This window comes from Amblyomma mixtum, chromosome 8 (assembly GCF_055824585.1).
Source record: "Amblyomma mixtum isolate Tamu chromosome 8, ASM5582458v1, whole genome shotgun sequence".
Lineage (NCBI taxonomy): Eukaryota > Metazoa > Arthropoda > Arachnida > Ixodida > Ixodidae > Amblyomma > Amblyomma mixtum.
In genome coordinates this window covers 17,210,391-17,222,971 of record NC_143019.1, presented here as the reverse complement: position 1 = coordinate 17,222,971, position 12,581 = coordinate 17,210,391, and the positions used below count along the sequence as shown (strand labels likewise).

Sequence of the window (12,581 nt, the reverse complement as noted above, 5' to 3'; positions counted from 1 at the left end):
CCAATGGGGCCCCCCCTGCAAAAAATTCTGCGGACGCCCTTGTTCTTATATACTAAAATGATTTTGGTACAGCGGCTAGAAGATGAAATTCTGAACAAAATGAGGTAAATATCTTGCTCCTATCTTTATTAGCTGCTGAGAAAAGTGCACCACAATATGCCCCAAAATACATGGGAAAGATGGGGCTTACCCTGTCCCCTTAAGGCGAAAGCCTTTTATGGCTCATACTCGCGATGTCCGTCCGTGCGATGGAATCGTGCCAACTGTGACCTCTCCTCCGCGCAGCGGCGCAACCTTCTCCCCTCCTCATCAAGTGGCGCGCCGGTGGGGGCGCAGCTGTTCATAGCAACCGTGACGTCACATTGTAACGGTAGAACGAGCGCGCGCGCGTCGGCAGGGGTAGCTGTACAGCCGCTCCGTCGCCAGAAGTCTCGTTGCAGTCGTGAGAGACGCACGGTTCTGAAGCGGCCCAGTGATTCTGCGCCAAGAGGTTCGGGGAAGCGGCAGCGGACGGCAGATTCTCCTGACACCAAGCGCCGCGGAAGCACAAGGAGCGAATGCGCGTGCGACGATCCCCGTACGGTGGGTTGGTTTCGCCAAGCACACTTTAGAATTTCCAAACTGTCTCTCAGTAATTTTTTTGACGAGGCATGGTGTGCGGAAGCACGCCTTGCACGTTCTGTCCACCGTCAGGTGTGTTTTCCGCACATCTTAAATTGTGGCGTGTGGGAGTGGGGCAGAAACGCGGCGCTTAAGCCTTAGGCCGTCGGCGTTCGTTTTGTTCATTGGCGTTATGTTTTAGACGCCGATTTAGACTCCGATGTGCATAACTGGCTCCCTGTCAATGCCTGAATCGCGCTTTGAGGTACGGGGTCGGGAGGGGGTGAGAGAGAGATGTGGGCTGCATGCCTTACCGCTGATGTTGTTGTTGTGACTGAGAGAAGGATGAAAAGGAAATTGCACGGGCCTGCTACTGGCTCGAGCCAAGCCACCACCGCTGACACGTGCAGATAGAGGAGAGTTAAAAGATCAGAGGAAAGAGAAAAAAATTACCGACGATTACGTTACTTCCTAATGCGAAATTTGAGCGCAGCAAATAAGCTGTTTCACCTTTTCGATAGATTGAGGCAAAGAAATCGAGCAACACATGTATGCGCTATCACAGAATTTTTTTTTTATTTTTCACACGTATTCCTTTAACAAAGACTCCACTAACAGTTCTTGACAGTCATGAAGGAAGCTTTGTGGTCGGAGAAATAGACTGATATATGTTCGACTTGGTACACCAATGCTTGATTCTCAAAGACGAGATCTATACAAGTGCCTCGCGAGGTTGTCACAGCCGTGGGACGCGTTACGAGCGAGAGGAACGGGATGTTCTCCCGCATAAGTGTTAGGAAATTGCTGTTTGTCTTTATGTCAACATTAAAGTCCCCCACTACTAACATCGGTGTGGATCGATGGACGGTTAATGCGAGTTGCAGGAAGTGCACGACGTTTTTCGTGAGTGCGGTAGGGGCGAAGTAGGCAGCTACTACCAGCAAGCCGTTGGGCAACTTTGCGGCGCACAGTTCGCCAACTTCATGTGACGTGCCAAACATTTCGACTGGTATTGCAGAGAGACCTGTGCGCAAGTAGATAGCGACTCCCGCCGCTCTGTTGTGGTCTCTGCGAGCACCACAGCAGTATAGGAAATCTATGATTTCGAGAGGCTCTTCGGGATCCATCCAGGTTTCAGCAAAGCAAAGTACAGAGGAATGGCGCAGAATGTGATCGTGGTGTACGTCCTTGGCATGTGCGGCAAGGGAGCGTACGTTAAGAATGTGGTTGTGAATGATGAATGAAGTGCTGCCAGCGAATGACGCGTCCATTGGCTGTCTGCGTGTGTTACTGATGTGTGGTTAACATGTTAAGCTTCGCCTGTAAGAGTGGAACGCGACAGCGTCTTGCAACGCTGCCAGGGAGTCCACAGAACGCCATCGCCAATTCGGCTGTACGCCTTGCTGGACGGTAAATTTATTTTTTGAGGAAAGGAAATGTATTTGTCTCGCATATCTGGGTGGACACCTGCACCTCGCCGTAAGGGAAAGGGGGAAGATGGGAGTGAACGAAGACGCCGTATTAGCTAGACGCGCCTTTGTTCATTCCAAACCATTCAGCTGGCATTACGGAGTGGCTAGCGTGCTCGTATCGCACTCCGGAGACCCTGGTTCGATTCCCCAACTCGACCAATTTCGTTCTCGGTTTTATTGATTTATGCGGTCTAACTAGAAAGGTTAATTAGGCTATTTCATATTTATATTATTGTATTTCTATCCATCGTGTTCTGTCATTAACCTGTCAATTGTTGGAACTGTCTAGGATGTTCGACACAACGTATATGAAACGAGCAACGTCTTACTGAGTGGGGAAGTGCGTGGTGGTGGAGGGAACGCGGTTTCGTACTTATGTTTTTTTCAGCAGCGTCTCCTTCCGCGGACGCTGTTGTCGCTGCGGCGCGCGTCTTTCTTTTCTTTTCTTCTGACCTCTTCATTCTCCTCTATATTAATTAGGCTAATTGATTAATTAAGCAATTAACTAAACTCAGTCCAACTTAGTTGCAGCATCACTATACGATCCCTTTGATTGGTTGCATGGTTACTAGCCAAAGTACAATTGGCCCCATTTGAAATTCGCGCACTGTGACGTCACGAGCATTTCGACCAATTGAAAAGCGTGACATTGGGGGCGGAGCTGGTTACGAGGCCGACGCCGACGCGAAACCCAGGAACGGACGCCAAAGAGCTGCGCTCTAAAAGGAAAGGAAAGACGCGCGTCGCAGCAACAACTTCGTCCGGCGGAGCGGACGCTGCTCAAAAAAACAGATAAGCGGCCGAAGCCGCGCTCGCCGAAGCGAGAACAGATACCGCTGACAACGTTGTGGCAGGTGCGCGGCAGCTCAGCAATAGGCCGTAGCGTTCATTGGGTGAGCAGACTCTTGCGATCAACTATTAACTGCCACCTGCCAGGGTGGCCGCGGTTGGACGCGATGCCTATCCAGTGTCCAGAACGCGTTACAGACGCCAAACCGCGTATCCAGGTTCAGCATCTCATACTGTCGTTAGCAGCCGTGTCGGCAGCCGGGCAATTTCCTCACTGGCGTCCCAGAACCCTCCTCGCAGCGCCGCCCCTCCTCCTCCGCTTTTTTCTCCCTTTTCCTCTTTTTTTCTTTCGCCGTCGCTGCGCTCTTCGGTCTATTCCTCTTTCGTGGTCGCTGCGCTCGTCGGTCTATTCCTCCGGCGAGTGTCTCTCACTCTTTTCTTCCTTCTCCTCTTTTTTTCTTTCACGGCTGTTCCGCTCTTCGGTGTATTCCTCTTGCGAGCGGCCGGGGAGGGCCGGCTGGCCATTTTGACGCAAGCGCGCCGCACTGGGCGCCATTTTGTGCGCCCTTCGTCGCACGTGGCTTGGCTCCGCGCCCTGCCGCCGCGTTTTCTTGCGGTTCTGTCGTGCAAAACCGCGATTTTGCGCGTCTTCTGGACCACGCGGTCTGTGTTCTTTAATGTTTTTCGTGTTTTGTACTTTAATTTCTTTATTATTTTGTTTATTTTGATATTTGCATTTCTTTATTTGTTTTTTCACTAGATGTGCCTATATGTATCAGCAGCGCGAACACAACACAGGAAGAAAGCATAGAGTTTCTTACTATTACCTAGAGGGAAAGCTGGCAAGCCGTCTATGGGAGTTTGCATGGAGACCCCACGTGACCACCTCAGCCACCATGGGCGCTCAAAGCATCATGGGGCGGTGAGCTACTTGTTGCGAAACTGCAACTTTTGGCCAAAAAATAATAAAAAAATAAAGCTGTTTGATAGCTACAAACGTCCTAACATTCAATATCTTGTCTAATGATTGCAACAAACGAGCAGAAAAGCATTTAAGTGCAAAGTTTCCCTAAAATAAGACATGACTAGCTTTCCTCTTGTGAATCCATTGGTGATATGACTGCATGTGCAAAATGATCCATTGCTTTCAATGTATTCGCACTTCTTACTTTGTGGTCTTGAGTTTTTACATGAAAACGTCCTGAGTGAGTTGGGGTTATGAATCAATCCGTGCTCATTTCTTAAGTTTGGTTGCGAGTACTTTGTCTACTGGAGTGTTGGCATAAAGTCGGGTGCCTTTAAACTGGTGGCACCACTCTTTATCTCAGCTTGATCTCCAAGTTTGCTAGCTTGTTGCAGAAGTATGTTATAATAACCGGTGAGGCAAGAGCTCCCATGCTTGACTAACGGGATCATAAGGCTTGGTTGCCTAATGTTGTGGGCATACGCATAACTTGCACACTGGAAGGTACACTATCTGCCTTAGCGGGATACTTGCTTGTACCAACTATGGAAATCATCAGGGTGGACAAGCAGGCAAGCATAGCTGTACCATTGCAGCGTCTGAAGCAGTGTTTTTACAGCAGGGGCTTCTAACACACGCACTTTTGCATCTACTCTGGCAACTATTCGTAACAATCTGGCCACTCCAGTGACAGCTGTACACAACTCAACCACCTGGTTCACAGGCATACATGCGGAAATCCAGTTAAATTACAGCCAATTTTAGCACTCGCTGTGAGACCTAAGGAAAAGAGTACTGGACAGACAAACCCATTCAACCATTCAGTGTATGCAAGTGCAAAGCAAAAAACAAGTGAGCAAAGACATGAAACACCACTGCGCAGTCTTGTATCGTATTGAAAAAAATTTTCGTTCGAGAGGGGGTACAGTTTGTGTTCCATGACAGATTGGTCAAGAAAGTATGTGCCAATGTACTCAGCCACATTTTTTTTTTACCATCAGCAGTCTCTGCTTTTTGGAAATCTGCAGTACAAACCAGCTTTGTCGACAGAAAACCTATGAGAAGAGCCATTTATTCTAATGTGCTACTGAAGCAAACTCGCAAAGCGGTTTTCCTCATCCCAAACAAATGCAGAATCAAATAGTATGTGTTCTCTGCTGCTCTTCAAGCAGCAATTGTTAGTTGCTTCCAGTTGGCCTAACTATAATCTTGCTTTCATAGTCACACAGGGACCTGAAATGACAGTTCTTGAACACACAGTGTGCATGTGCTTTTGCTGTTGGCACTGGGCCTTTTTTTAATTTTGGCTATTTTTCTCAATTTTACTTTTCAGACACCTGAACCAACACCGTCTGGAGATTTAGTACGGGTACCAGTGGAAGGATTTTTCCAAAAAATATTCCAACGTTCATGGACCCAATGGATTGACTTTCAGAGTTTCATGAATAGTGCATCAAGTGATGTAAAGAGTAGCGTCTGTGAAGTGGAATGCATCTGAATGTATTTTGTTGCGTCAAGAACTCATCCAGATCAGCGCGATGTGGAGGATGTGTGTTGTGAAATATTCCTAGTGCGACATTGTATCTGAGCATAGAGAAACTGCATGCCAAAGAAACCTTTGGATTATTTGTTGAAGTCTCTGGTAAAAAAAAAATGTGCTGGTGCAGAGGTAGTTCTTCTGCACCTGTGCATTTTGTGTGCCATCTGTCGCCTTACTTTATTCCTTCAGTGCCTCTGGTATTCATAATTGCCTTCTTTTGTTTGTCCCTTGTGGTTCTGGTAATATACAGTTGTATTTGTGGACTTTTTTATGAAAATTCAGCTTCTATTTTATAATTATATATATCTTTATAATTTTGCTATGAATTTTGCTCCTCAAAATCATCAATGCTAGCAATGAGTTAGTGACTTGAATTATTGACTCTCAGTGAATTGTTGACTTTCTTCAGTGATTTAATGTGGAGTTTTGTGTGCTCAGAAGTCGCATAGTCTGCCTCGGAATTTCTTCAGCATGAGCGCTTCTTTTACCAGTAATTAATCTATCACCAGTTTTTCACTTGGAAGTGTGCTTGTTGAAGGTATATCTTTCATCATTAAAAACTAGCACATTTTAGTCAGATGGCCAGCAGACAAGAACGCCAGTGGAAATTGATTTCTTCAAACTAGATTTTCAAATTTTCTTTGGCTTGTTGCATTGGTTTGAGCAAGGCATTGGGGCTCCACGTGGCATGGGTGTTGATTGCAGCGATGTAACTGAGGCTCATTCGTTGCCGCAGCCTGACCATAAAACTTTTTATGACAACCATGCATGGTTTCATGTCAGAGTAACTAATGCAGTTATTAAATCTGCTTGACCAACTAACTGCTCTAAGTGGTTGGTGGTAGTGAACAAGCAGCGCTTAGCTTGCAGACGGCGAGGTGGTTGTGCTTCCCAGTCTGCAGAGGCGTGTAAAAAAGCGGAAAAATGCCTTAAATTACACAACTGCGCAGTTCAGCCAACATTACCACCGTCTTATTGTTCCCCTGGCTTCCCTACTTGGATAATTTTCAACTTGGACTGAATGTAACTCGAACTCAACTATTGATCTTTTTCAGTTAAAGCCAAATATCAAAAACTAATTTCAACATACTTTTGTTGGTTTCTTTCGGTTTAAACCAAAAGGACTAACTCCTATCTATAGCACTTTGTCACTGGTTTTATTAGATAGACATTCTTAGCCTGTGTGTATATACCAGGTCATTGTTGTCATGACAGCATTAATGAGGTGAGTGAAAGAGTGAAAGTGCACAGCTGTTAACTTGATTCTAAGCTGGCTTGACTTGGTCCGTCCATTTCTCTCGATAATCAAACATTAGCACCTCGGCGAGAGAACATCACTGTAGAAAACTGTTTTAAAGCCGAGTTCCTTTTAGCATCAAGCCGTTGACTCAAATGTTGCATATATTTGTTTGACTGTTGTTTATGGTTGCTTTCTGCATTCAGTTTGTTGAGGCATTAGTGCCATGTGAGGTGCTGTGGTTGACTCCAAATGCTCTGGACAATGCAGGTTTGTTCTCCACGCATCAGAGCCGTGAGCAATCTCCTGGAGAATATGCACGTGTGAAGAGGTCTCCTTCGCCCCACGGTGTAGCAACTCCTCGTACTGACATGGAAAATCGCCAGAGTAAACACAGAGCCAACCAGCTACGCCAGTGCAACCACTGTAAGAAGACCTTTGTGAGGAAATGGAACCTGGATCAACACCTTCGCATTCACACCAACGAGCGTCCATATCAGTGTGACTTCTGCGGCAGCAGATTTAAGCAGGCAGGACAGCTGAGTGAACACCGTCGCATCCACACCGGAGAGCGTCCTTACCAGTGTGAGCATTGTGGCCATAGATTTCCACACAGGAGCAACTTGGTTGCACATGTCCGCAGCCACACGGGCGAGAGGCCGTACCAGTGCCAGCTGTGCCCCATGACCTTTAAACAAAATCATCACCTCGCGAGTCATGTGCGATCCCACAAGGGCGAGAAACCGTTTCAGTGTCGCTTCTGCACAAAGGCGTTTGCTGAGAAGCGCGGTTTGGAACTCCATGAAGAGAGAGCGCACTCTTCAGTTACTGGAGTTCCATAATCCTCTGGTGCCGTTTCATATAGTTAACTATGACAAGCATTCCTAGCTAATCTACAAATATGCTTATGCTGGCAATGTAACTGCTATGTTGACAAAATCCATTTGTGAAATATGCATTCACCTGCCGTCACTACAGATTGGTACAGGGTTGCTCTCTAGATGGTGTTCCTTCAGGTGAAGCATGTGTGCATTAAGCTCCCAAACAGGCAATTTGTGTTTAAATCATCAAAGGCCCGCATATCCTCTCTTTCGATTCCAACAATACTTCCAGATTCATGGTTGCTCTAAAGTGACACTGACGACAGATTAAAAGGCTGCGATGTTCAAATGACAACGAAGCTACTTACTCTCAAAACAGTTTTATGTATTAGAAAGGGTAAAAGAGAGGAATTCAGGTACTGACTATCTTTGCAAGCAGAGAGCGATGAAGTCAAGGCACTTTCTGGTGCACGAATTCCTGATGGTAGACTACACCGCCATTCACTTCTCTATGCAATTTCTCACAGCAATAAATGCATCTTATGCAGCTTGAAAAACGAGAATAAAGTGACAAATTTCATAGATTTGGCTTTTCTTAAACAATAGAATAGTTTCCCTTGATGGTTTTTAATCTGACATGAAGCAGGTAGTGTTTTAACCTTCGTGATTTACGTGCAAGACACGTCTTTTCAAGTGTGTAGGTGTCTCAAGCGGTGAAGTACTTCCTCCATTCCACTTTATTGGGCTGTTTTCTCCCAAACACTCAGCTTTCATCTTCACTGAAACAAGTTCTTTTGCTAGTGCATGCTGTTGCCTTTCCCTAACATGAGTGCTGCGAAAAGAAAAGGGTGCCTGTCTATCTCGCAGTGATGCATAATAAGTTAATTTTTTTGGCACTGGTTTGCTAATTCATGCATTAAAGTCATTACAGCAACATTGGCTTGATTCAATGAAAGCACAATGAAATGCAGCTCCTGTCACCTTGTACAGGGTGTTTCACCTAAGACTTCATACAATTTTAAAAATAGTCTTTTTGATCTAGATGAGCACATTTTCCGGTATACCACCATCAGAAAAGAGCTAAGACATGCTAAATAGTAGGCTGGTTAACTAATATTGAATAATTAACTTTTAATTACTGTCAGGTTCCTTAATTACTAAGAGGCATGTATCCCACTGTAAGTAGTATCCATGTCAGTTTTTAAAATTTCGAAAAAGCAGTTACCCTCGCTGCTGTTGCCCCATCAAATTTTGGCTGTTTTGACAAGTTCTCTGGAGAGGTTGCTTTACCTGCAAACTTTTGAGAAGTGCATGTATTTTGGCAAGATTCAGCCAAAATTTGTTGGGCTACAGCAGCGAGGGTAACTGCATTTTCTAAATTCTAAAAACTGATACGGATATTAAATTTAGTGGGCTACACGACTCTTCATAATCATGTGCCTGACAATAGATGAAAAGTTAACCATTCAATATTAACAAGTCTGCTAGTTAGCACGTCTTAGCTGTTTTCTGATGTACTACATCGCTCACCAAGATATGCCAAAAAAAGCGCTCTTCTAGCTCAAAAAGCATATTTCTAAAAATTATGTAAAGTCTTAAGTGAAACACTCCGTATATTCATGTTGGTCTAACCGCATCAGTGAGAGGTGTGAAAAGAGACAGTATAATGCATAGCTTGGAGAAGCTGTGGTGACATTTTGTATGCCGGCTTTAAGAGTGGACTTTTGACAGTTGTAAGGATAAATGAACAGGATTTCACTGCACCGGGCTCTGCATTACCATTTATTCAACAAGTGCCTCTGTTTTGAATGTCTGTGTGTGAGATATCACTGTTGCAATGTGTGATGTCAACATTTTCAGTGTTTTGTGTAGTTCAGCTCACGATTTTTGCATTAGCTTCATGAAAGTGGTCGCGGTGTTTCACTTTATTGTAGCCTTTTTGGGATTTCCCAAAATAATAACCGTTTTACTGAAACGAGCCTCCCCTCATTTGCATCATGTTTCTGTGCAAACCCAAAACATGCCATGCTGACAAGAGGTCAACTGATTTGTGGTCACTGAGATAAGCACTCCTCGCATTGATTACAATCTATGCAAATTCAGATGTGAAAACCAAGGAGCATGTGTGGAGAAAATTTTACCAGACTGTAGAGGGAAGTTCAGTGTTGTGTTGTTATCTTGCATTTTCTGTGTCTTTTTTTGCATGACATTGCTTATTTCACAAGTGTTTTTTTTTAGGTTTTGGAGCCAGAAAGTTCTATGCTGTGCCCATTTGCTATATTTTTTATTTTCATTGGAATCCCAAAGCTTTGTGTTGGTTTCAAAGATAACATTTCTCTACCAAGTGTCGCATTGTGCACATCATAAGCGAATTAGAGATTCAGCAAAATGTGTTTCATGTCATATGATTACTTGGGGTGAATATCAAGGTGTTATAAAAATTTTTCATTATTAAAATTTTTTCCTTGGAGAGATCTGAGCTGGTCAGTTATGTACAAAATTAAAATGTTATGCAGAAATCATTAATAAAATTGCCTTGGAGTTTGGTGGTGATTCCAGAGGTGACCAAGTATAATGAGCATTACCAAAAAGTATGAGTAAATAGAAATGAGTAAGAGAAGTTCATGTAATCTTGCTTGTTATTGGTGAAATTTTTTGTAGTTTTTTAGCTTTTTGTAGCTTCAGCTTTTTGTTATTTGTTTGCTTTGCTTTTTTTTTGCTTTAAGGCTGCCAAGAGTTCTTGTGTGCATCCTCAGGTGGAGCTTGGTGCAATTGCATTCGTCAATTCTTTGTTTTGTTCCACTTGTGTTTGTCATTTGCTTTCTGAGTGTCTATAGGACATGTGATAATGCTGGAGTGTGACATAAAGAGTATTAGAGTTGACTATACATTCACTGCCTTTCTTGTCGGTTTTCTGGTGAAATTTTCGCACCTCAGGTGTTTATGTGGGGCACAATCTCCTCCAGCCTTGCGCAGTTGCTTGCAAGCTTTCAATGCTTTTTAGAGTCGCAGCTTTACTGGGGCTTCTTGTGGTTTTAAGGGTGTCATTGTTGTGAAATAACCAAAACCTCCTTCATTCACCCACTGGCAAAGAGTGTGTTGTACAGGTGTTCCCGATATATGACCTATGGACCATCATTTAGACCCTCAAAGAAAGAGCACCCGCGATTTCAGTTAAAGCTGTCACTCTGAATCTCTAGCAGCTAATGCAGTAGTTAAATTGCAATTCTTGAACATGCAAAGGACATAGTGATGCTTTTGGTATTGGGGCTTTCTTTCAATTGGCCTTTTTTTCCGTTTTATGTTGCAGGCATTAGAACCAACATCATCGAGGCAGTTAGTACAAGCTGAAAATGGAAGATTTTTGCAAAACATCTTGCCAACAGTTATGGACGAAATGGATATACTTTCATAGCTGTTGAAATAGTGCACCATGTGATGTGAAGCGTAGTATTTTTGAACAAAGCGGAGTGCATCAGTCTATTTCGTTACATTAAAAGCTCATTCACTTGAGTGAGACGTGGAGAATGTGTGTTGTCAATTATACCATGTGTGACGTTGTGTTTAAGCATCAAACAATATGCTAAAGAAGACTTGTCATTGTTAGGGGAAGTCTCTCGAGAAAGAGGTTGCTTCCTTCCAGTTGGCCTAACTACAATCTACCTTTCAAAGTCACACAGGAACCTGAAATGACAGTTCTTGAACACACAGTGTACATGTGCTTTCGCTCTTGGCACTGGGCCTTTTTTTAATTTTGGCTATTTTTCTCAATTTTACTTTTCAGACACCTGAACCAACACCGTCTGGAGATTTAGTACGGGTACCAGTGGAAGGATTTTTCCAAAAAATATTCCAACGTTCATGGACCCAATGGATTGACGTTCAGAGTTTCGGGAATAGTGCATCAAGTGATGTAAAAAGTAGCGTCGGTGAAGTGGAATGCCTCTAAATGTATTTTGTTACGTCAAGAACCCATCCAGATCAGCGCGATGTGGAGGATGTGTGTTGTGAAATATTCCTAGTGTGACATTGTATCTGAGCATAGAGAAACTGCATGCCAAAGAAACGTTTGGATTATTTGTTGAAGTCTCTGGTAAAAAAAAAATGTGCTGGTGCAGAGGTAGTTCTTCTGCACCTGTGCATTTTGTGTGCCATCTGTCGCCTTACTTTATTCCTTCAGTGCCTTTCGTAATTTTTCGTAATGGCATTCTTTTGTTTGTCCCTTGTGGTTCTGTTATGAAAATTCAGCTTTCTTTATAATTATATATGTCTATATATTTTTGCTATGAATTTTTCTCTTCAAAATCATCAATTCTAGCAACGAGTTAGTGACTTGAATTATTGACTCTCAGTGAATTGTTGACTTTTTTCAGTGATTTAATGTGGAGTTTTGTGTGGTCTGAAGTCGCATAGTCTGCCTCGGAATTTCGTCAGCATGAGCGCTTCTTTTACCAGTAATTGACATAATGTATCACCAATTTTTCACTTGGAAGTGTGCTTGTTGAAGATATTGCTTTCATCATTAAAAACTAGCACATTTTAGTGAGATGGCCAGCAGACAAGAACGCCAGTGGAAATTGACTTCTTCAAATTAGATTTTCAAGTTTTCTTTGGCTTGTTGCATTGGGTTAAGCAAGGCATTGGGGCTCCACGTGGCATGGGTGTTGATTGCCGCTATGTAACTGAGGCTCATTCGTTGCCGCAGCCTGTCCACAATACTTTTTATGACAACCATGCATGGTTTCATGTCAGAGTCCCTAATGCAGTTTTTAAACCTACTTAACCGACTAACTGCTCTAAGCGGTTGGTGGTAGTGAACAAGCAGCGCTTAGCTTGCAGATGGCGAGGTGGTTGTGCTTCCCAGTCTGCAGAGGCATGTAAAAAAGCGGAAAAATGCCTTAAATTACACAACTGCGCAGTTCAGCCAACATTACCACCGTCTTATTGTGCCGCTGGCTTCCCTACTTAGATAATTTTCAACTTGGACTGAATGTAACTCGAACTCAACTATTGATGTTCTTCAGTTAAAGCCAAATTTCAAAACTAATTTCAACATACTTTTGTTGGTTTCTTTCGGTTTAAACCAAAAGGACTAACTCCTATCTATAGCACTTTGTGACTGGTTTTATTAGATAGACATTCTTAGCCTGTGTGTATA

At 43.6% G+C, this 12,581-nt stretch overlaps 1 protein-coding gene across 1 annotated transcript in view; it reads left to right on the top strand.

The window, feature by feature from the left end:
- The first annotated feature begins 408 nt into the window (after nucleotides 1–408).
- The window catches only part of LOC149331511 (uncharacterized), a 44,905-nt gene continuing 32,732 nt past the window's right edge, over nucleotides 409–12,581 (top strand). Inside the window, exons 1-3 of the mRNA XM_089557352.1 lie at nucleotides 409–582; nucleotides 3,622–3,783; nucleotides 5,159–7,187. Of these exons, the coding sequence (XP_089413478.1) occupies nucleotides 6,788–7,187 (400 nt within the window). The 5' untranslated portion in view covers nucleotides 409–582; nucleotides 3,622–3,783; nucleotides 5,159–6,787. The remainder of the gene's footprint in view (nucleotides 583–3,621; nucleotides 3,784–5,158; nucleotides 7,188–12,581) is intronic.